This window comes from Oncorhynchus mykiss, chromosome 21, assembly GCF_057628025.1.
Source record: "Oncorhynchus mykiss isolate SJ-2025 chromosome 21, ASM5762802v1, whole genome shotgun sequence".
Lineage (NCBI taxonomy): Eukaryota > Metazoa > Chordata > Actinopteri > Salmoniformes > Salmonidae > Oncorhynchus > Oncorhynchus mykiss.
In genome coordinates, this window is record NC_143042.1 from 30,607,352 (window position 1) to 30,632,978 (window position 25,627).

Below are 25,627 nucleotides of genomic sequence, written 5' to 3' on the forward strand. Positions count from 1 at the left end.
CTCTACCACTAGCAGACATTCACTAGAGGACAAGACCACGGGTGAGAGAAGAGGGAGGGAGAAATAGTCACATGAGAAGTAAGGAGAAAGCACAAAGCGAAAGAAACCAAAACAAATGGAGGAGGCAGAGGGGAGAAAGAGGCGGGAACAGACAGATGTGAGGATACAAAAGAACAATGTATGTTGTCTATACAGTACTCACTGCCAACGAGGTTGGCAAGGGACGAGTCAAGGTCATTGGGCAGCAGCTTGCCTCCTGGGTGCCCTGGATGGGGATGACCAGGGTGGTGCAGGGCCATGGGAGGAGCCTGGTTGTGGCTGGGCACTGTGGGCTTCAGCAGGTCCCCTAGAGCGTCAAACCCTGGAGGAAAGATACAGGGAGACATAGATTTAATGACATTATTCATACACAGAGATTAGACAAACACAAAGCATGGTCAAGTATCACACACAGATGGGATATGAGCTTAAAAGAAAAGCAGCGCACATGCAGGAAAGATTTGACTCAAGCAAGAGAAAAGAGGACTTGGGAGGCAAGATCAGGCTGTGGGATCACAAACCATCTGTTCAGTATCATGACACGTACAGAAAATAAAAAGGATGTGTTCCCTTTTATTTCTACGCTCAGGGCTCAGTAGCTGTGTCCCGTCTATACACCATATTTCTAGGCTGAGCAGCAGTATTTGTGTTGTGCTGGATTTACATTGCCTTCAGAAATAATTCATATCCCTTGAAAGAATTCAGTTTTGTTTGCTTTACAGCTTGAACTCAAAATGGATTAAACAGATTTTTCTGCCCCTCACCCATTTACACATATAGCCAATAACAAAGTAAAACATGTTTGACATTTTTGCAGTATTCACACCCCTGAGTCAATACTTTGTAGAAGCAACTTTGGCTGCGATTAGAGCTTTGAGTCGTCTTGGGTATGTCTGCATAAGCTCTGCACATCTGGATTTGTGGATTTCCTCCCATTCTTCCTTACAGATTACCTCAAGCTCTGTTAAGTTAGATGGGGAGCAATCTAAGTCTTTCCACAGATGTTCAATGGGATTCAAGTCTGGGCTTTGGCTGGGCCACTCAAGGACTTTCACATTCTTGTTCTGAAGCCATTTCAGCGTTGCTTTGGCTGTATGCTCTGGGGTCATTGTCCTGTTGGAAAGTAAATCTTCACCCTAGTCTAAGGTCATAAGCACTATGAAGCAGGTTCTTATCAAAGACTTGGCTATATTTGGTTCCATTCATTGTTCTCTTGATCCATACTAGTCTCTGCCACCGAAAAGCATCCCCATAGCATGATGCTGCCACCCCCATGCTTCACGGTAGGGATGGTGTTAAACATGGCACTTTGTATTCAGGCCAAATAGTTCAATTTTTGTATCATCATCAGACCACAGACTCTTCTGCCAATCCAGAGTCTTTCACATGCCTTTTTGCAAACTCCAGGCGTGCCGTCGTGTGCCTTTTTCTCAGGGGTGACTTCTGTCTGGCCACTCTCCCATAAAGCCCAGATTGGTGAAGTGCTGTAGAGACCTTCTGGCAGGTTCTCCCATCTAAGCCAAGGAACTCTGTAGTTGTCAGAGAGGTCGTTGGGTTCTTGGTCACCTCCCTGACCAAGGATGTTCTTGCCTGGTTGTTCAGTTTGTGCCTAGAGGCTGTCCGACCAGCCTGGGTAGTTCTGTATTTTACCCCATTCCCCAATGCTCGTGGAAGCTTTTAACATTCAAGAAGTTGTTTTAAACCCTTCCTCAGATATATGCCTCATCACAATTCTCACCCAGAGCTCTACGGATAGTTACCTGAACTTCATGGTATAGTTTCTGCTCTGACATGCACTGTCAATTGTGGGACCTTATACAGGTGTTTCTTTCAAAATCCAAACAATTTAATTGACCACAGGTGGACTCCAATCATGTTGTAGTGACATCTCAAGGATGATTAGAGGTAATTGGAGGCACCTGAGCTCAATTTGGAGTGTCATAGCAAAGGGGTGTCAATAATTAAATATTTCTGTATTTCATTTAATACATTTGCAAAAAAATTATTGTGGGGTATTGTGTGTAGATGAAAATAGAAAATATATTTAATCCATTTTGAATTCAGTCTAACAACGATGTGGAATAAGTCATCAGGTATGAATACTTCCTGAAGGCACTGTAGTTCCTTGTGTCTGACATGTTTACAGTCTAACCAGACACCTAGGTATTTGTAGTTGTCCACATATTCTGTCATTATGCTGACGGATTATATTAATTCCATATCTAGACTAAAACAGTAGATGTGCCCTGTCTACTCCTTCAGTTTCTAGTCGGCCTCAGTAGCAGAATTATGAGAAATGGGTGTTTGTTCCATTCCTTCCATTTCTAGGCTCAGCAGCAGTAGCTATATTTGTGTTATGATGGATTTATGTGCTTGTCGTGTCATGTTGTTGAGTCATTACACTTATTGAGGCTGTACTGTAGGCTGACCGGTGCGTGTGTGGTATACTACTCTATTACTGTACAGGGCTGATTGGTCTGGTTACACTGCATGGCTCCATCCCAAATGGCACACCATTCCTTATATAGCGCACTACTTTTAACTAAGGCCCACAGGCTGCCATTTGGGATGCAGTCATGGAGTATTTCACTGTGCAAACATTACATTAGTACCACAATGGTCTGTCAACAGTCATTCTAAAAATGGAAACACATTGCCCTCAACTAGGAGAGAGGTAGGAAAAGGGATGGTTGAGGGAGAGAGGGAGGGGGGAACAGAGAAGGGAGGGGGGAACAGAGAAGGGAGAGAGGAAAGAGACAAATAGGGGCAATCAGAGTGTGTGACAGAAGAGGAAGACCGATCGAAGGAGGGCAAGACAAAGTAGCGTGGGGGAGAAAAAAAGAAAAAAAAGACAAGGAGCACAACAGAGCTGCACAGACAGCTGCCACCTCCCATCACTCCTTATCCTCCCATCACAGAAAAAAAAGTGAGGAAGCGAAAACAAAAAAAAGGACAAATAATATTTGTCTAAGAAGCGATGTCTAGCTTCTGGACATTGTGCTGACATAGCTATGCGTCCCAAATGTAACTATTCCCTATGTAGGGCACTACTTTTGACCTGAGCCCATACTACCATAGTGCACTACTTTTGACCAGAGCCCAATGGGGAATAGGGTGCCATCTGGCCATAGGCCACATTCATGAAGTAAGAACTTCCTGCTTTGCAAGCAGGAAACAGAAGGGAAGGATCAGAGACAACTAGCACACGGAGGAAGGGAGAGAGAAGGAAAGAATCAGAAAAATAGCCCACTCACCATAACATACAGATCAGAGGGCAGGAAAGAAAGAAAAATCTAGTTTTACAAAGAAAGAGGAGTTAACTATTAAACTAATTGTTTGGAAAGGCTGAGAATGGAGGGAGTAGAGGACAGATGAGGGAAAGAGATGGAGGAGAACAGATGGAAAGGTACCACCTCAGTGCCTCCAAAGAGATGGATTGTCTGTGTAGAGTGTGGGACTGTGTGGACGACAACAAATGGATGAGTGACAGGCGATTAGGAACAGACTGAGATGACAAGCCACGCACACAGAGAGAGAAAGAGATAAGTTACAAACAGATGGAATGGAGTGAGATCACAACCAGGAAATTCCTACTGAAGGCTTTAAAAACACACAAATGGAAACTGTGGTAGCAGAAACCCCAGGCCTAAAGGATTAGCTGGCCCATAGCAAAACCCAACCAGAAATCTAAACCAGAGCCTGTATCCATAAAGCATCTCAGAGTAAGATTGCTGATATGGTATATGTCCATATAATTGTGTTCATTAGGATCTAAAAAGGAAAAACTGATCCTAGATCAGTACACCTACTCTAAGACGATTTGTGGATACAGGCCCAAGCCTGAAAAGGTTGATTTACTTAGCGGGCCATTAGCAAAACCAAATCAGAGATATGACCCAGCACTAAAAGTAATTGATTATAGTTGTTATAGGGGAGCAGTAAGCTAAGCCAGGGGTTGTTTAGTAGGTTTATTTAGGGTTGTCTGTGTCCGAAATGGCACCCTATATAGTGCCCTATGGGCCCTGGTGAAAAGTAGTGTACTATAAAGGGAATAGGTTGCCATTTGGGACACAACTGTTGTGTCTCTTTACCATCGGTGGCAGGCTGTACGTCGTAATTGGCCTGTCTTCTAGCCCCGCCCCCGAAAACAGCGTCAAAATCTACACTCATGGAGGACTCAGCTGTCTCAGCAGCACCTAGGGGACAAAGGTCATAAAGGCTACATATTACTATTGTAAAGTTTCTATTCAACTTCTGGGTTGGTATCGGTGTCTGTCGAACCATATGTTCTTTAAATTAATGTTTATTGGACAAAATGTTAAACACAATATTTCAGGTGCTTCTAGCGGATGAGAAAGTCATGGCTGAATGGATGGACGATAAGTGGATGAAACAAGTGAATTAACTGATGGATGAATGAACACATGAATGACTGAAGACATGAAGAGAACTCAGAGACACATGAGCATGAATTTGTACAGTTGAAAAGCCACCTGACTTTAAAGACAGAGGCTTGTCAGAACACACGTGTTAACTAAGACTTGTGTCGTGTGTGTGACATAATACACAGCTAATCAACACTATACATCTCTGCCCCGGATCTGAACCTGAGGTTCAGGAGGTTAAGTAGATAAAAACTGTGTGTGTGAATTTCCATGTGTATATTGCATGCACGTGTGTCCAAATGTGTGTGTGACCTACCTCCCCAGGCACTGGTGGCTGTAGAGATCGAGGGAGTGCTCTGGACAGCAGGTAGGAAGGCTGGCTGCAGGTCAAATAGATCACTACTGAGGTTGGGCATGCTAGAGAGAGAGAAATAAGAGGAGACAGGGAAGAGGGAAAGAAAATCAATGAGTAAATAAATGTGATTCAAATTGCCCCTATATGCCCAAACAATCAACAACTGAAGGGTTAGTTCAGGTGAAATCTATATATTTTGGGTGGAATTTACCTTACATTGAGTTGTGCATTAAGGCCCAGTGACAGAATGCACAATAATCAATGTTATGCCACAGATAGGAGTTAGCATCATCAAAATTCATGAATGTAAACAACCAAACCAATATTCGCAAGCTGTAACCTGCTCAAAAACACTTCAAAACCAAGTTCGGTAGTTGGTGGAGTTTTCTAACATACATACTGCTGAAATAGTCGCTGGATTTGTGAGGCTACATTTCCTCATGTAGTCGCTCTGTTTCTGTTTACTGTAACATGGACAATAAGGTTGTATATACCATCGGGCACTCACAGGTGGCTTGATGGCACTATCAGAGCAATGGAATATACAGATATTCAGCATTCAGATATTACTAGAAAAGTAACATTCTTGCGGGGAAGAACATGGACAGGTTCTTTGTGAGTATCGACGCTACGTGTTTTTGAGGCAGTTTTGCTAACACCGGTACGCCTGTTTACATTAATGAATTTTGACAATGCTAATATGGTAACTTCTGGCTTGAGAAACAACTCACGGTAAGGGTAATTCCCCTGTAATATAGATTGCCTCAACAATCCCTTTAGGTCAACAAAACAAACTGATACTAAACTGAAAAATCACAGAAAGAATCTATAATCAAAAGAATCAACATAAATCTGAATAGAGTAATTGAATCATACCTTTATAACATTAGATAACCTCCTACGACCTGTAGTAACCATGTTATAACAGTAGTACCTGTTGGTGGAGGGTGCACTGAATAGCTCCATGCCTTGATTGGTGTTGTGGTGGTTGTTGTTGACACTGCCCATAGACTGTGTACTGGGGGAGGCAGATGGAGTGGACATGCCAATCTCCTTCAGACGCTGGTCCTGGAGAAACACAGAAAAACTCTCACACAGTTACCCAACAAAGTTGGGTACGACTGAGGGATTCATGCTTGACACAGACTGAGCAGCGTCAGACTGAGCAGGCTCCAAATCAGTCTTGGGGCGCTGCAGCGTTTGTTCCAGGTTCGTTGTTTAAACTCGTCCGTTTTTGTTGCTTTGCTTTTAGTAGTTTAATAGTGTTTTATGTTGCATCGGATTACTGATTAAGCTACGGTAGAGGGACATGAAGTGCGTACAGTGGATAATTCTCCAACTTGGATGACTTTTGCTGGTACCTGAAACAGCACGCGAATCTACGAAAAAGTCGGCGGCACCACACATCCGCTACTGCAGAAACTAAATATTTTGCAATGTAATAACTCACGTTCGGGAGAACCGATCAAAGGGGACATACCTGCAGAGATCGTGAGACACAACAACCTGGGTGAAGGACTACTGAAAAGGAAAAGGGGAAAGGCGTTGTGCTGCAGAGGAACAAAAACAAAGACTCCGCTTCCAACTACCCTGCTCTCCATGTTCCAATCGCTTAAGGGGAAAATGGACGAATTACGGACAAACTCACGGTATCGATATGAATACAGGGAGGCCTGTGTGATGGCCTTCTCTGAAACTTGGCTGTTGGAGGCGGTGCCCGACTAAAGTCACCCCTGACAGATTCTCGATCACTCGTATGGACAGAGACAGTGAAGCTACTGGTAAGGAGCACGGAGGTGGAGTGAAAGATGAAAGATGGTGTAAAACTACGATTGTCAGGAAAAAAATATGCACCCCTGTTATAGAGCTGTTGTCAGTGTCACTACGCCCCTTCTACCTCCCCCGTGAATTCCCCCAGCTTTTTCTGACAGTTGTTTATATCCATCCAAGAGCAAACAGTGTCAAAGCAGCTGACATTTTTAACCTCGATCAAGAGCTTGATGCTGTATGTGACTTGTCTAACAAGGAAAAATAAGATGTATGTCACAGCTCGGTCCCCAAAGCGTATTCATCCATGGCCAGACCTCCACTGCATGGATCAGATCATAACACTGTTTTTCTACGACCAACTTATAGACAGTTACTCAAAAGGGAGACAGACGGTGGTGGAAAAACAAATACAGGTGTGGGACAATGACAGTATTGATCAATTGCAGTGATGCTTTGTTTGTACCACCTGGAGTGTATTTGAAGAATCATCAGCTGACCTGAACGAGAGGACTAACGTAATTTCTGGCTATATTGAATTCTGTGTTAATTTGGTGAGCCCAAAAAAAAAACATGTAAGATATTTCCAAACAACAAACCATTGGTGACCAAAGAATCAAAAGTGGTGCTTAATAGGAAGAAACAAGTGTTTGCCTCTGGGAACAGAGAGAGGGGAACAAAGAAATTAAAAAAAGGCGAGATGCCAGTAAAGAGATATGGTGGAGATAATGTTACAGGGAGACTCTCGGTCTGCCTGGTTGGGCATTAAGAATATGGCAAACACCACCTTCAAAAAGGTAGGCAACGCATCGATCCCTGCCTGGACGAGAGGGTGTGCCTCTACAGCCAATGAACTAAAGTTCTTCACCCGCTTTGAAACAGGGTTGCCACCACTCCCCTGGCCTGTCTGGAGGAGGATGTCATGGCAACCAAGAGCACGCTTGTCATCGATGAGGAAGTCGTACAATTTTTTGTACATATTGGCCTAGGCTATGCCTATATGCTACATCATTTACCACCTGAGGAAGTAGGAACTTACTCGATTGCCAACTCTAAATACGATATTGTTGCTAGATAGCCATGCAATTGATCTGACAGCAAATTGAATGTCCTACAAAAACTTTCCATTGGTAGGCCTGTATAGGCTACTTGATGTATTCGCCGCAAATGGCACGCTCCGCTCCATTGGCAGAGCATCTCAATTACATACGACGTTTATAAAGTAGTTTTATTTCTCACATAAAGCTGAGACTCTTGTTTAAGAACAGTAACAATAGTCGTTTTAAAAACTGTCTTTCCCGCAATTACATTTAAAAATGTTGCTCAACTATCCGTATGCCATGTGCAAAGAGGGTAGCGGGAGTGAGAGCCAGCAGCAAAACGGACACAGCAGATACATTTATTGCAGGAAGCAGGTTAATGCATTACTGTTGACCAAATAATGGTTTTAGAACAAAACAAATCTGCAGGAACGTTATGTAGCCTAATCCCCGACATTGCTTTGGTAAGAAGGCAATGTCACTGTCTGTAATTTCCTGTTTATGGTCCCAGCTCTAGTTAGTGTTGTCTTTAAAATTTTAAGCTGCCTTGTTTTTTCCTCTGGCAACGGCCTGAACCACACTGGTACACGCACATGACATGCAAACACAGAGGTACACGTGGTTGGACAGCTCTCTAACATCTTGAAAGTGTGCCTAGAGTATTGTTTGATGTTCAATTGTTCTTTTTGTGGTCGGGGTGGCAACAATTAAACACAAAATAACAGAAACACTAGTCATCAACGTCGCTTTTTTTATACTTTTGAAAACAGAAATTAAGACATTTTAAGACTTTAAATCAGAAATGAATGTAAGACTTTAAGGACCCGCGGACACCCTGTTTTCAGGCAGTTAAATCTGAATAGGCCACGGGTATAATGTAGGGCTCCCGAGTGGCGCAGTGGTCTAAGGCACTGCTTCTCAGTGCTTGAGGCGTCACTGCAGACACCCTGGTTCGAATCCAGTCTATCACAACCGGCCATGATTGGGAATCCCATAGGGCGGCGCACAATTGGCCCAGCGTCGTCCGGGTTTAGCCGGTGTAGGCCGTCATAGTAAATAAGAATTTGTTCTTAAAACTGACTTGCCAAGTTAAATAAAAGGTAAGTAAAGAATGTAAAATGTAATTTTGTGCAGAAGTGTAATTTGTTGTAATGATGTAGTAACATATTTAACTCCCTGTCCACCAGTGTAGTGGTGGTTAGTGTAGCTGTGTAAAATTATGCATCGGTGTAGTATCATTTCATGTATTAGTGTAATGGTGTGTTACCTGTACCTTGAGGGCCTGCAGTCTGGCCTGCTCCTCCTCTAAGGCCTGCTGTCTCTCCTTCTCGTCCATGCGGCTGAATGACATGCCTGTATTGGACAGAGACGACACCGCACTGGACAGGGTGGACGCTCTATGGAGAGGACAGAGGCAAGAACAGAGGTATTAGGAGGGTCTTTCCTATGTGTGCTTCTTAAACAAGTTTTACGATAACGTATATCACCAAGTGTTCATTGTCTCGCCAGTCCAGTACCTTGTATCAGCGGTGAGTTCCTTGGTCTTTTTCCCCTCCAGAGAGGCTAGGTGCTGCTCCAGAGCCTCCAGGAGACTACTAGGAGCCTGGAAGGAGGAGAAGCAGAGAAAACAGAAGAGGGGAGGGGGTGAGAGACAGAACCAGCTCTTCCTCTCTTTCACATGACATGACGCACTCATTCACGTCACACACAAATAAACGCACGCACACACGGTTGTTAGTCCCAGAGGTCTACCCACAATGCATCAAATTCCTAGAATAGAACTACGGCTTCGGACCAAATGGCACTATATAGGAAATAGGTTGCTCGGTATTAGTAGGTTAATAATAACAAGTTTCAGCAAACAGAAAAACGAGGAGAGAACAGAGGGGAAGGAAGGTAGCAGAGGAGGTTGAGAAACATGCACATAAACCCCGTTCTGTCCTGTCTGGTTTGTGCCAACATATAAACATCCTGAGAGGGCATAGCCTAGTGGGCAAGGCTGGCGCTTTGGCTTTCACTAAGAGTGCGTCCCAAATGGCACCCTACGCACTACAAGTAGTGCACTAGATAGAGATTTGGGTGCTATTTGAGACAAATTCCAAGAGAAAATGTATTCAAATGGCACCTTATTCCCCGTGTGGTGCAGCACTTTTGACCTACGGTGACATCAAGGCGAACAATCAATGCGGCTGTGGTCAAAAGTAGACAATCTTTAGATTGTTTAGAGACCAAATCAGACATCAACAATATTAGCAGACACACACACACTATTCTATTCCCTCTTACAAAGAAAGCACAGAAGTTAAAAACAGACTGAGCATGGAACTCTGACTGAACCCTGTACGTATTCCCCAAACATTCCACTCGACACAGAGGAAAGAAAGTGAGGTAGAGCGAGAACAAAAGAGCAAAGTAAAAGAAAGAGGGAATAGTTTCTTTTCCCCCTTTTTGATCGCTAGTTATCCCCCGACAATCTTTCAAAACAAGATGTGCTTTGAAGTTTGAAGACAGAAATCTTTTCAAGTCATAGCTACAACTACGATGATGCATTCATGTAATAATCAGGGGGTCAAATATAGTTTAAATGAATATGTTAAAAATCCCTAAAATGCTTTATTTATCATAGGCCTGTCTGTCTGAATGGTGGGAGGAGGAGAGGAATACGTTTCTCATAATTCATTCATATGGTTGACCTTTCTCTCCCCCCCTCCCCGGGCCAAAGTGTGTCTGCACTCATGCATGTCTACGTGTGCGCACGTGCGTGTAGGAAGGGACAAGGCTACATGCGTGCGTGTGAGGGGGCGAGGGCTACATGCAAACCCGGGTGGGTAGGTCAAGATGTCAGAGAACACAAGCTATGGCGAGTCAACCATTTGTAAAACTCTGTGTATACTGTATGGGGAGGGGAGATGCAGTATAGTTTCAAGTTTGAATGTTACGTGCACAGTGAAATTCCTTTAGTGGGAGGGATGCTAGGGTTAAAAGCATTACAGTAAGTAACCCACCACCTACAATGCATGATCCTTTAATGGTCTGTGGAGGAGAATGATAAAGGAACTATTTTAAATGGTATACTGGGAATGGGAATTATGTATCACTCAAAATCCAATATTTCAGTTTGCATCACTATCAAGCTTGGTGCCTTAAGTTATTGGTATTTATATAGCCAGTTAAATACTTTCTTTACAAGTGCCTATTTGGGCCTACAGTGTAAATAATCATTTGAAAAATAAATACTAAATCAATTGAACCAACAGATTCATAGGGAAAGTATAAGACAGGGTAACTTGTTAAGAGTTTGACGAAGAGAAAAATGAGTGAATGACTGAGTACAGAGAAAAGAGCGAGAAAGAGCAAGTGAGACCGAAGGAGAGAGGGAGCGAATATGTACAGTAAGAGAGGCTGACGGCTGTAACATGAACGAATGGACGGCTAGATGGATGAAAGCATGTTGGTGGAGCCAGAAGAGGAGAGAGATGAAAAATGTACACTGACCTGTGAGAGATCGGGGATATCACCCTGATCTATTCCAACTTGCTGTGGTCACAAAGACCGAACGAAAACCAAACAAACGGGCCAACGGAAAAAACAACGGGGAAAAGAAAATAAATAAATAAAGGAATCATTACTCCCATGCAGTGACTACTGTGGGTGAGTCCAAATAACCTCTCGTTCTTCCTGAAGTGTGCACTCGTACACCACTCCTCAAAAATATATAAGCATTAGATTGGTGTAGGCATGGGCTGAAGGGTGTTTCCATATACCAGTCATTTCCTTTCAAATCCATAAAGGGAATCGAACAAGTGCACACTTAATGAGAAAGAACAGATTATTGGGACACAACCTCTAAACAACTGAAATAAACAAGGGTCTATATAAAAAATGCTGACAACTGGATCGATGAATATGATTGGACAATGTTGAGTATGTCTCATGAGTGACCAATGAGAGACGAGACATGGTGTGGGTGTGGCAATTGAATGGCAAGCAATTGAACAGACATTTAAAAAGCCCCAAAAACATTGAAATAACGTGAAGCTTGAGGCCAAAACATTGGAACAGTGAAAGTGTACACCAATTGCACAGCCTTAAAATGTCATTTTAAAAAATGTATTACATTTGATGATTTCTTTACCGATCTACACAAGAAAAATAACATTTTCCAATTTAATAAAAAATAAGATGTAATGAATGCTTGGTGGAAGCAACTTTGGAAGCCATTACAGCTGCGAAAATGTTAGAACAAGACTACCAACTTTGCACAACTGTTAGGGGATCATATGTTCATTGATTTTGTCATAATTTCACAAGCTCAGTAAATTTGGTTGAGAATCTTTAACAGACAGCAATCTTAAAACGGTGTGTGTGTGTGTGTGTGTGTGTGCGATGTCTATCTTTATGTGTGTGGGTAAGATGACGTAATACACTGCTCAAAAAAATAAAGGGAACACTTAAACAACACAATGTAACTCCAAGTCAATCACACTTCTGTGAAATCAAACTGTTCACTTAGGAAGCAACACTGATTGACAATACATTTCACATGCTGTTGTGCAAATGGAATAGACAACAGGTGGAAATTATAGGCAATTAGCAAGACACCCCCAATAAAGGAGTGGTTCTGCAGGTGGTGACTGCAGACCACTTCTCAGTTCCTATGCTTCCTGGCTGATGTTTTGGTTACTTTTGAATGCTGGCGGTGCTTTCACTCTAGTGGTAGCATGAGACGGAGTCTACAACCCACACAAGTGGCTCAGGTAGTGCAGCTCATCTAGGATGGCACATCAATGCGAGCTGTGGCAAGAAGGTTTGCTGTGTCTGTCAGCGTAGTGTCCAGAGCATGGAGGCGCTACCAGGAGACAGGCCAGTACATCAGGAGACGTGGAGGAGGCCGTAGGAGGGCAACAACCCAGCAGCAGGACTGCTACCTCCTCCTTTGTGCAAGGAGGAGCACTGCAAAATGACCTCCAGCAGGCCACTAATGTGCATGTGTCTGCTCAAACGGTCAGAAACAGACTCCATGAGGGTGGTATGAGGGGCCGACGTCCACAGGTGGGGGTTGTGCTTACAGCCCAACACCGTGCAGGACGTTTGGCATTTGCCAGAAAACACCAAGACTGGCAAATTCGCCACTGGCGCCCTGTGCTCTTCACAGATGAAAGCAGGTTCACACTGAGCACATGTGACAGACGTGACAGAGTCTGGAGACGCCGTGGAGAACGTTCTGCTGCCTGCAACATCCTCCAGCATGACAGGTTTGGCGGTGGGTCAGTCATGGTCTGGGGTGGCCTTTCTTTGGGGGGGCCGCACAGCCCTCCATGTGCTCGCCAGAGGTAGCCTGACTGCCATTAGGTACAGAGATGAGATCCTCAGACCCCTTGAGACCATATGCTGGTGCGGTTGGCACTGGGTTCCTCCTAATGCAAGACAATGCTAGACCTCATGTGGCTGGAGTGTGTCATCAGTTCCTGCAAGAGGAAGGCATTGATGCTATGGACTGGCCCGTCCGTTCCCCAGACCTGAATCCAATTGAGCACATCTGGGACATCATGTCTCGCTCCATCCACCAACGCCACGTTGCACCACAGACTGTCCAGGAGTTGGCGGAAGCTTTAGTCCAGGTCTGGGAGGAGATCCCTCAGGAGAATATCAGCCACCTCATCAGGAGCATGCCCAGGCGTTATAGGGAGGTCATACAGGCACGTGGAGGCCACACACACTACTGAGCCTCATTTTGACTTGTTTTAAGGACATTACATCAAAGTTGGATCAGCTTGTAGTGTGGTTTTCCACTTTAATTTTGTGTGACTCCAAATCCAGACCTCCATGGGTTGATCAATTTGATTTCCATTGATCATTTGTGTGATTGTAGTCAGCACATTCAACTATGTAAAGAAAAAAGTATTTAATAAGAATATTTAATTCATTCAGATCTAGGATGTGTTATTTTAGTGTTCCCTTTATTTTTTTGAGCAGTGTACAAGATATCATCAAGAAGCATAACTATTCAAATAATTTCATTCAGTTTCATTGACTCCAAGTGCCGGGAAAGTTATCAAGATATATTTAGGGAAACACATCGGCACACATGATGCCCTCGGTCTTACAGCAACATTCCAGATTGAGTCGATAAGACCTAAACAACCTCCTCATACATGATTTAATCTTTGTCTAAGAATGCTATATGTGACATAAGAATAGATTAGGGTCGGTACCGGGAGGCTGTGTGTTTTGACTTGCGCTTGATGGTTTTTGCGACTGCACTTGAAGAAACTTCAAGTTCTTAACATTTTACAGATTGACTGATCTTCATTTCTTAATGTAATGATGGACTATCATTTCTCTTTGCTTATTTCAGCTGTTCTTGCCATAATATGGACTTGGTATTTTTGTATACCACCCCTACCTTGTCACAACACAACTGATTGGCTCAAACGCAACAAGGAAGAAAATTCCACAAATGTACTTTTAACAAGGCACACCTGCTAATTGAAATGGATTCCAGGTGACTACCTCATGAAGCTGGTTGAGAGAATGCCAAGTATGCAAAGCTGTCATCAACGCAGAGGGTGGCTACTTTGAATCTCAAATATATTTTGATTTGTTTACTATATGATTCCATATGTGTTATTTCATAGTTGTGATGTCTTTACTATTATTCTACAATGTAGATAATAGTAAAAACAAAGAAAAACCTGGAATGAGTAAGTGTCCAAACATTTGACTGGTACCTTATGTAAATATGAAAAAGTCATTACGGGGCATTGTGTTGAGCATGTGCGCCCGTGTCCACGTGCATGCCTGTGTGTACCTCTGCTACTTTGAGAAACTCTGACAGCTTGGTCATCCTGTAAAGGAACTTCTTATAGATGTCCAATGCGTCTTTACACTGACCCTTCTTCATATCAAAATATTTCTCTGAGAGAGACACAGAGAGAGAGAGAGAGACAGAGAGAGAGAGAGAGAGAGAGACACAGAGAGAGAGAGAGACACAGAGAGAGAGAGAGAGAGAGAGAGAGAGAGACACAGAGAGAGAGAGAGACACAGAGAGAGAGAGAGAGAGAGAGAGACACAGAGAGAGAGAGAGAGAGACACAGAGAGAGAGAGAGAGACACAGAGAGAGAGACACAGAGAGAGAGAGAGAGAGACACAGAGAGAGAGAGAGAGAGAGAGAGAGAGACACAGAGAGAGAGAGAGAGAGAGAGACACAGAGAGAGAGAGAGAGAGAGAGACACAGAGAGAGAGAGAGACACAGAGAGAGACACAGAGAGAGAGAGAGACACAGAGAGAGAGAGAGAGAGAGAGAGAGACACAGAGAGAGAGAGAGAGAGACACAGAGAGAGAGAGAGAGAGACACAGAGAGAGAGAGAGAGACACAGAGAGAGAGAGAGACACAGAGAGAGAGAGAGACACAGAGAGAGACACAGAGAGAGACACAGAGAGAGACACAGAGAGAGACACAGAGAGAGACACAGACACAGAGAGACACAGAGAGACACAGAGAGACACAGAGAGAGACACAGAGAGAGACACAGAGAGAGAGAGAGAGACACAGAGAGAGAGAGAGAGACAGAGACACAGAGACCGAGACAAAGTGTGAGAAGAGTAGAGTACAAAGAAGCCATTAGTAGAGAGTGATAGGAGACAGAGGACCACTTATCACTTCAGAAATACATCACAACCTGTGAAAAGACAAACACACCGTACTGGCTGTCTGAGAGGCTAACATCACATAGTTAATCACATCAAATTGAAGTAAGAACCTTGAGCTATGCCCTGGAAAGAACCAACATAATATGAATAGGATAAAACTCATAGAATTCCAATGAACCATTCTATTATACCATGGTAATACCCACCAGTACCAATAGTCCTGACGCTGGAGGCTTTAAATTTGACTCTAGACCAGTCCTTACCCAGTAAGTTGATGACGCCCTCGTTGTAGGCAGCAAACAGACGGATGGAGTCCTTGAACAACAGCATGAAGGCTGAGTTGATCACCCCGTTAGTTAACTCATTGGGGTTGGCCTGGAGAGAGGGTGGAAGAGAGGCATTCCCCCCCCAAAGTTGATTTATTTTTCATCTCAAACCGGACACCCATGTCCACCATTGGAAAATGCACACATTCCATTGAATACACACACCCCTCCTCCACATGCACAAACACACCATGTTACCTGGAAGTCTAGCAGTGCGTCTAGTTGGTTCTGGATAATAGGAAGGGTCTTTATGAGCTTCTCTATGCTCATGGTACGCATCACACCGTCAATCCTGGAACATACACACAAACCAAACATTTTGATTTAGTCCTTCTCTTTCTAGACTAATACTAGATTAGCTGGTTCTGACGGGATGCTAAGGAACATTTGACCCGATTCACACTATAGAACCAACCTGAACCGTACTCGGCTGCTTGGATATTTTCCTATCCCGCACGGTTCCAGGAACTACAGTGGTTGCGGAACCAGGCCAGCCCAGTAGTGTGAAATAGACTAGATGTTTGAAATGTTATGCAGCCTATTCGCTCTTCAACGTGGTAAAGTCTACAGCCACCAGCCTGTAAGACATGGTGATCTATTCATTCAGGTGTGTGCGTGAGTGAGTAAACATGTGTGCTTTCCTACCCTCTCTTCATCTTGGTAAAGTCCACAGCCACCAGCCTGTAAGACATGGCCTTCTCATTCAGATAGCGGCTGTACCGACGGATGAACGTAGACATGTCATAACCTGGGAGGGAGAGAAAGGAAGGAGAGAGGGTAAGAGGATAGAGAGAAGAGATAGACCACCGAGACTTTGAACCATCCTCATTTGACCAAAAACAGCACAGAACCCCCCCCCCAGTAGAACCTCCCACACCCCACTAAAAACAAGAGAGAACCTGAGACCAAAGCAGTGTGTGTCTAATCATGCACTAGTATTATATGAGTGTTTGTATAAGATTTACCATACCTTGCAAAGCACCTTTGTCCAAGAAGTTGTTCAAGTTGAAGAGGGTGTTTCTAGAGGCCAGGTACTGGATGAGACGCTGAGAAGAGAGAAAGAACGGAAGAAAAAAGAAAGCGCCATAAGTCTCAGGTCAGATAAACAGCTATTGACTAAACAGGGTGGGAAAAATCCCATACATTGTGTCCCAAATGCCACCCTATTCCCCATGCAGTGCACTAATGTTGACCAGGGCCCAGGGCTCTTGTTTAAAGTAGCGCACTATATAGGGCACAGGGTGCCATTTGGGATAAATCCCATCTTGTGTAATATCAACATAGTCTAGATTCAATTGGCAGGGATGAGGGACACACACACATGAAAAACATCGTCTGGCCTCATCCTCAGTAATGGGAAAACAGGGCTGGGAATTCCCAGAAAGAGGAGCGTTCTGCAGAGACATGAGCAGGCCTGAACGTGTACATCCCAGGCTGACGTTCCCCCATCTAGTTTGGTGTTCCCAGTTCTAACCGAGCATCTCGGAATGCGGGGGATTCACGCTACGCCAGCTGACACGCTTCCAGCGACAGAGCACACACACAAACTAGCAGGCTTTTTTTTGTGTTCTCGTGCTTAGGAGTCAAGAGAAGAAAGCGAGCGAGAAAAATTATTTACTTTTAGAAAGAGTGAACTCGCCTAAGAAAACATGAAATGAAGGAAGGAAAACTAACATCCATCATATTCTCTCTTCAGCATTTCTCAGAGTAGGGAGGAAGAGTGGTTGTCATTTTTTTTTTTTAAGAACTGGATTAAGAGCCGATAAAATGTGCTCTGCAGATTGTGAGTGCATTTGTCTGGCTAAGCATTTGTCCCGTGGCAAAGAAAAGTTTTAAAGTATTGGCCCACGCAGTTAAAATTCTTAACCCCCTTTTCTGCATCCCAAATCCCAAATGGCACCCTATTTCCCTATTTAGTGCAATACTTTTGTCCAGGGCTCATAGGGTACAGTACACTATATAGGGAAATTTATTTGGGAAACACACCAGACTCTCTTTTTTGGGGACATTTGGTTTCTTTATTGCAGTGAAGAATGTGACGTGTGTCAAACAGGGCTAAAAAAGGGCAGTTCACACAGACCGACAGGCAGAGAGAGAGAGCGAGATAGATCGAGAGTGGAGCCCGACCAATATTGTCGGCCCATCGATATTAACTGGCCGATATTGGCCTTTTAACGCTATATCGTATCAGCCGATATGTCTACAGATATAAAAAGGGAATGTCATGCTTATCTGAACACTTGCAGCCATTCTCATGATGTGTCATTATTGTCACAATGTATGAATAGTTATTGAACAAATGCTATTTCGGAAAGTAATTGATGAGAAATCAAGGTAACGTTGAGACATGAGACCCTACATGTACTGCCATAGCACTGCATTATGACACCATAGACTGCAGATAAAGATCGATGGAGAAACAAGTTGGAGCAGCAGTCTGCTAGCCCTTCAAATAATTCATGTTAGCATAACAGTCGACTGTCAGTGAAAAACCTTCTCCATTATTAATAAATCTACTGAATCTAAACTGAGAAAGAGCTAACGTTCTCCCCCAACCACTCTTTCATTCTGTCTATCTCCCACTGTCTCGATGGGTAAATCCCTCAACTTTAGAGAGACTTCTTTGCTTCTTCCCTACCCCCGTGTCCTTTTCACAGCCATACACATAAAAGTCAGTGGGAATCAAAAGGCATTGTTAAAGTAACTAGACTCAATAAAGTTAAACAAATAAGAGAAAGAATGAAAGGAATGTGTGTTGAAAGAGAAGACTGTTTTTGGCGATGAGAACGTTTGCAATTACCAGGGAAACCAAAAAGCAGTTATACGTTAACTGAAAAACCAACAGAAATTGAGTGATAATCCTTTTAACACAAATCACACGCACACTCATTCCCACCACAGTGACAACACACATGACGTAGAAGCCCGCTGATTAAGTCAGAGGATAGTGAGACGAAGTAGGAGAGAGTAGTAGGATATCTGACTGACAGATGGGTGGAGGGGAAAGAGAGACAAAGAGAGAGTAGAGTAAAAGAGATGGAGAAAGAGAAAACGAAAAGAGGGAAACGGAGAGGGGGTAGAGAGCGAGACGGAGGGTGCAGGTAGGGAAAGAGAAGGACACCGTTTATAAATAGTTTACCGGACAGTGAGACAGGGGGTGTTGTGTGTAGTAGGAGTAGTGACAGGGGAGTAATGGTGTGTGGGCTCCTGTTGTCACAAAGCAGGTTGATCAATACGATGACAAACAGGCACACACACACACGTTGGTAGATGGAGCAGTACGAGGGGGTCAATGATGCAGCCAAACAATATGACTCACCGCTTGTGACGCTGATTTACCCCACTACATACACAACCTTTTTCTACCCCCTCTATAGATTACCAAGCAACGGCCCATTTACTCTTGAAGAATTACTCAGTAGTAGAGAGAGACACCTGTAGAAATGGTGAGGGGGAGCAAACAGGATATGCATTTCGATTCTCACTAGTCAATATGTATTGCAATTCAAGGTTCCAAACATATTGCTCACCACATCTGCTGCAGAGGGACAAGAGAGCCATTAGATACATTTTGATCAGTCATGGAAAGAAAAGTGCTGAAAGAATGCTGGCTCACCATTTAAAAAGAAGTTGGAGAACAAGCTAGAGAAGGAGAAATAATGGAGATTTGGAGCAGGTACAGCCGACTAGAGCTAGCTAACATTAACTAACAAACAAAGAACACACACTAGTGAAAGTGCTGCGTGTGTGTACAAACGTGTAACTCCCCTCATATAACTATCCAAAATAACTGTATGCAGCAATCTCGTGCTGGAATACAGTGATGCAAATTTGCAGACCTGCTTGTCAAACGTCTCGTTCCAAAATCGTGAGCATTAATACGGAGTTGATCCCCCTTTTGCTGCTATGACAGCCTCCACTCTTCTGGGAAGGCTTTCCACTAGATGTTGGAACATTGCTGCGGGGACAGCCACAAGAACATTAGTGAGTTCGGGAACTGATGTTGGGCCGCAGTCGGCGTTCCAATTCATACTGAAGGTGTTCGATTGGGTTGAGGTCAGGGCTCTGTGCAGGCCATTGAAGTTCTTCCACACAGATCTAGTCACAAAATTGGAAGCACAGAATCATCTTACAATGTCATTGTATGCTGTAGCGTTAAGATTTCACTTCACTGGAACTAAGGTGCCTAGCACGAAACAATGAAAAAACAGCCACAGATTATTACTCCTCCTCCGCCAAACTTTACAGTTGGCACTATGCATTGGGACAGGTACCGTTCTCCTGGCATCCGCCAAACCCAGATTCGTCCGTCGGACTGCCAGATAGTGAAGTGTGATTCATCACTCCACTGCTCCAGGGTCTAATGGCAGCGAGCTTTACACCACTGCAGACAACGCTTGGCATTGTGATCTTAGGCTTGTGTGCGGCTGCTAGGCCACGGTAACCCATTTCATGAAATCCCGAAAAACAGTTAATGTGCTGATGTTGCTTCCAGAGGCAGTTTGGAACGCAGTAATGAGCATTGCAACCGAGGACAGACAATGTTTACGCACTACAGCACTCGGCATTCCCGTTCTGTGAGCTTGTGTGGCCTAACACTTTGCGGCTGAGCCGCTGTTGCTCCTAGACGTTTTCACTTCACAATAACAGCCCTTACAGTTGACCGAGGCAGCTCTAGCAGGATAGAAATGTGCGGAACAGACTTGTTGGAAAGGTGGCATCCTATGACGATACCACATTGAAAGTCACTGAGCTCTTCAGTAAGGCAGTTTTACTGCCAATGTTTGTCTATGGAGATTACATAGCTGTGAGTTTGATTTTATACACCTGTCAGCAAAGCGTTTGGCCGAAATAGCCGAATCCACTAATATGAAGGGGTGCCCACATACACAAAATATACAAAAGTATCTTAGCTGAACTGAAGCATGCCTTCTCTAGGGTAGGGTGCAGCATTCGGAATTTTGGATGAAAAGTATGCCCAAATTAAACGGCCTGCTACTCAGGCCCAGAATATATGATGTGCATATAACTGGTAGATTTGGATAGAAAACTAAAATAGTGTCTGAGTTTAACAGAACTGATTTGGCAGGCGAAAACATGAGAAAAATCCATTCAGGAAGTCGTTTTTTAAATTTGTAGTTTTCTATTCAATGCCATTACAGTATCCATTGACTTAGGACTCAAATTGCAGTTCCTATGTCTTCCACTAGATGTCAACAGTCTTTAGAAATTGTTTCAGGCTTGTATTCTGATAAATGAGGGAGTAGGACCAGTCTGAATGAGTGGACCCTTGTCCTGTCACAGAGCTTTTTCATGCTTTTTTCATCCCAAGAGTGCCTTTATTGTTTACCTTTTATATTGATGACGTTATTGTCCGGTTGAAATATTATAGATCATTTAGGCTAAAAACAACCTGAGGATTGAATAAACATCGTTTGACATGTTTCCATGAACTTTACGGATACAATTTGGATTTTTTGGTCTGCGTTGAGCCTGTTGATTACTGAAGAAAACATGAAGAAAACTAAGGTTTTTGGATATAAAGAAACTATCGAACAAAAGGTACATTTATTGAGTAAATTAATGTCTTCTGAGTGCAACAGTATGAAGATCAAAGGTAAGGGATTAATTTGATCTCTATTTCTGACTTGTGCAACTCTTCTACTTGGCTGGTTACTGTTTGTAATGATTTGTCTGCTGGGCTATGTTCTCAAATAATCGTAAGGAATGCTTTCGCCGTAAAGCATTTTTGTAAATCTGACACCGTGGTTGGATTCACAATAAGTTAATCTTTAAACCTAGGTAAAACTTTTTATTTTCTGATATTTTATAATGAGTATTTCTGTATTTGAATTTGTCGCTCTGCAATCTGGAAGTTGGCCAGGTGGGACGCATACCCTAGATGTGTTTGCTTATCTGTGAAGGACAAGGGTATCCTCTTGACTCATCATTCCCGTACACACCACTTTGTGTATCCACCCTATCATTCAGTACGCAATATGCTCAAGGTCACTAGATGATTGTGCTTGGTGACCTCCATTAGAGTCAGTCTGACCCTCCACATACACAATAACAGATTCTCAGAGTTCTCCTCAGTCTCCCACTCACTGTCAGCACCTTTTTTTTTATTTCTCAGACACTCTTCCCCATCTCTTCCTGTCTCTCACCATCTGCTTTCCTCAGACTCTTTTCGATCTCTCCCCTTCAATCAATCCCCTCGCGCTATGTACCCTTCTCTCTCAATTCATTCCCTCGCCTCTTTCCCCCTCCTTCCTTCACTTCCTTTCGCTCCCATCCTTTTCTCCATTTCGCCTCCATTCACTCTGAGGGTTATTAGTAGTACTGACACTCTTCCAGTGCCGTCACTGAGGCAGAACAGTCCATTCAGTATCTGGGACAGCAGGGAAATGACTCATATAGTGTTAGTATATAACATACGCACACTATACGTCTTTCCCTCAGAAACACACACATTCACTACGCCCCCCCCCCTCCCTCAAGGTAGGAAGGAGCACTTTAACAGTGCCCTCCCTCCTGCCCAGCCAGCCATGGTTCTCGGTCTGACTCTGTCATGCTTATTGTCATATGTTTGTATTGGTACAAAAGGGTCTACACTCACCACACACACACACACAGAGGAGACGACTGGGACAAACACTCTCAGAGGACAGTACACACACACCCCACTAGCCATGGTAGCAGTGTGTGCACATACATTTCCGTGTACAACAGGAAACCACCCCTTGATCCAATAAGATATTGACTGCTCCTTAATTCGGCATTACAACACACTCCCCAAAGAATGCATGGGACTGTTTCTTGGCTGAGCTTTATAGAGAAAATCTCAGATGGGGGAGAAGAGAGCTGGAGGGAAAGGGAGAGAAAAAAGGAGCGAGATGACGAAATAAAAACTGGTCAGGTCAGAGAGAAAAGAGCAGGTGAAGAATGAGGCATATTGATACTGGCTAGTTGGACTAAAACTATACAGCACAATGCTGCCAATAGCGGTTCAAAATATTGCCCAGTCAGACCATTACTACTGTTCCAGCAGATGGGCGTTATTACTGAGGTAGTGTAAAGCATAGCACAGAGACATTTCGACCAACCTTTACTTGGCAATACTTCCTCAATTCCCGACGTGGAAGACAACACATGTCTTTTAAAACTTCCATGGCTAGTTGCACGTGGTTTGTTTGAATTGTTTAAATTATTTGCCTATTTTTTGCTCCATGAAGTAATCCAACAATGGCTATGCAGCCATCTTGTCTATTTCAAATTTTCTCATTTAAATCATTGATCAAGGCAGGTTGACATTCAGGTAAATTTGCCAGTGCCACACCGGGTCAGTGCCAACAGAGCTACTGGGCCGAATGAAAAAAAATTATAATGATACAGTTTCGGGTCAAGATATGACAGGAAAGTGAATGATGCGTGCATAATTTCAATAGTAGGTGATATTTATCTATCATTAGCAGGCTGAGCAAGTAGCCAATACAGGGTTCATACAGACATTGGCAAATCAAATTCAAGGACTTAAGTACTTCTTCATGGACCTACATGGTATATATATTTAAGGACCTAAATATATATATATATTTAATTGTTGTAATAGCCTATAGAAAAAATGTATGCATTACAACTAAGAATAATACATTTTCTCAATAGGCCTACACAATGGCATTTTGCATTGACAGCATGCTCCCGACACAAACAAACTAATGAAGTCTGTCCATGTGGTAGCTAGGCTCGCCATTTGAGATGTTCAGGAGATATTGAAGGGTTATTGTATCACGTTTTAAAATCAGAACGTGACCAAAAACCAGGTTCCCTTTGTAATGGAACACTTTGTATGGAAAACCAAGTTGAAGTCAGCATTCGATTTGGTCTTGCTCATAATAACCACACATGGCTAGCAACAGACTAGCACAACACCCTTAAATTTAAACGACCGGGAAACAAACAAACGCGGCTGCTTCTCTCAAACTGATCAGAAATGAAAATCACAGAATATTATATTAGAGCAGTAGAACTTCTAAATCGGTTACCATAACAATGACTTTTCAAGGAACAAAAAGCCTAGAGGAAATGTCAGATTTTTAAGCTAGGTTATTTCATGACCGAATTGTGTATCACAAATATTCAACCAAGACTAACTTTTTAAATACCTGGTTTGCATACCCATTCTTGTCTTGGCATTTACTGGTAGATATCATAACGTCCTACTGCTTTCCATAACCCTACCACTGTCAGTCTTCGATAAACCGCTCCACACGCAACAACCAGCTGTTTGGTGGGGGTCATTGATGGGGATGATCAACTGGCCCAGAGGGTTTCCAAAAAACTTGCCAGGCCAGAGGACAGTCCTGCACGTCGAGCCAAGTTGAGTGTCACTCAACGCAAAGCTTGATTTCTGAATCGCTCTCATGACATGCAGCACTTTGGGGTGGCAACCTGTCTCAATCAATGAGAGAAGATTTGAAATAGAAAAGATGGCGGCATAGACATTGTTGGAGTAAAACATTTAATTTAATAACAGCATTTACTAAATTCAAACAAACCACCTGGTGGGAAACCCCACTCATCGCTCACCGAGCGGTCTTCGCACACCGCTCCACTTTTTTAAAATAAACACGCTCAGCACTCACAAAAATGACATTCCAAATTCACTCCTTTAATTTTGTTTAAACAGAAAATATAATTGAACAAACACCATCTACGTTTGTGAATATGTACCATTTGGTTTTGAAGCAGGCTACATATCAGATAAGACGCTTGTCCTAGGCTATTTAACAAGGGCCTTCCTGATGATATGCAGCCTCTTAAAATGCTTGCTTTTTCTATTGATGACTGTGGCTCTGTTGTGCTCACTTTTTACAGTTGATAGACAAATTTGGCACTGCTACAATTTTAAATGTGCAATTTATTTATTTATAATTGTTATTTACAATAGCCTAGGCATATATGCTTTATTCTAGCCAAATGCTCTAACCACTAGGCTACGTGTGTGTGTGTGTGTGTGTTCCACTCACCTCATTGCCGTACATCATGAGGTGGTGTGTAGTGATGAGGGCTTTGAAAACCACCACCCAGCTACTATTGGCTGTTCTCTCAAACAGTGTGTCTGCCAGCTGGGGGACAGAGACGTTCATCTCATTGGTGCAGTGGATCAGGTCTGAAACACACACACACACGAGACAAAGGCGGTTAGACACAGTATAGGGACACAGTCAGACACACGTCCTTTTCATCTCATTCAGGTCAGGTCTGGAGGAGGGAGAGAGAGTTAGACACACAAAGACAGAGCGGCACACAAACAGCGTAAGATACTGTACAGACAGAGAGCTGGTGAGATCAGGGACAGTATGCAGATTAGAGATCAAGGACAAAAACGCTCTCACACAGTGGTGTGACCGTGAAACTGTATGAAAGGTAAAGGAGGTAATAGGGGATTTCAGGACAAGGAACACACACAAGCGTGTTGTCGGACACACGCCCACACAGTACAGTCCAGAGACAAACATATAGCCGATACTAGAACAAATAGGCCTGTGTAAATAGACAACATACAGTACAGAGGACAGTGGCTAAACATAAGCCTATTATGAGAAAATGTTTGATGTAGAGCTAGCCTGATCAATTAAACATCACTCTACATAAACAATACTGGAATATACATGGAACGAAATCTTACAAAATGAGAATGAGTGGAATTCATAGAATGAGGCATTCTAATTCTAAAGCAAGGCCCAACAGTGCATGCATTTTAGTCACATATGGGCCAAAATATTTTGCTGTTTGACATATATTTTTTTATTTAGGAACACCAGTGCACATGGCAAAATTATGGAGTCTAGCTTTATTACCTTGTATTTTTTATGCTCCAAAATTTCCTCGGAATGGCCGATTAAAAGTTTTCATAATCAGAAATCTGTATTTTTGGACACCGATTTGGCCGATTATTAGTTTTTACACTTTTATTTAACTAGGCAAGTCAGTTAACACATTCTTATTTTCAATGACAGCCAAGGAACAGTGGGTTAACTGCCTTGTTCAGGGGCAGAA

At 43.2% G+C, this 25,627-nt stretch overlaps 1 protein-coding gene across 40 annotated transcripts in view; it reads right to left on the reverse strand.

Moving 5' to 3' along the window:
* Positions 1–25,627, reverse strand: part of si:ch211-200p22.4 (phosphatidylinositol-binding clathrin assembly protein) — a 55,449-nt gene that overhangs the window by 8,363 nt on the left and 21,459 nt on the right. For 4 of the 40 annotated variants that reach the window (XM_036957740.2, XM_036957739.2, XM_036957737.2 and 1 more), the window contains exons 2-15: positions 24,595–24,737; positions 16,536–16,611; positions 16,211–16,313; positions 15,764–15,857; positions 15,503–15,614; positions 14,398–14,504; positions 11,082–11,123; positions 10,599–10,619; positions 9,104–9,189; positions 8,854–8,983; positions 5,714–5,847; positions 4,741–4,841; positions 4,131–4,235; positions 203–361 (exon numbers count right to left, since the gene is read on the reverse strand). In XM_036957740.2, the coding sequence (XP_036813635.1) occupies positions 203–361; positions 4,131–4,235; positions 4,741–4,841; positions 5,714–5,847; positions 8,854–8,983; positions 9,104–9,189; positions 10,599–10,619; positions 11,082–11,123; positions 14,398–14,504; positions 15,503–15,614; positions 15,764–15,857; positions 16,211–16,313; positions 16,536–16,611; positions 24,595–24,737 (1,413 nt within the window). The remainder of the gene's footprint in view (positions 1–202; positions 362–4,130; positions 4,236–4,740; positions 4,842–5,713; positions 5,848–8,853; positions 8,984–9,103; positions 9,190–10,598; positions 10,620–11,081; positions 11,124–14,397; positions 14,505–15,502; positions 15,615–15,763; positions 15,858–16,210; positions 16,314–16,535; positions 16,612–24,594; positions 24,738–25,627) is intronic. The other 36 variants (XM_090214380.1, XM_090214377.1, XM_036957735.2 and 33 more) reach the window with 15 other exon arrangements.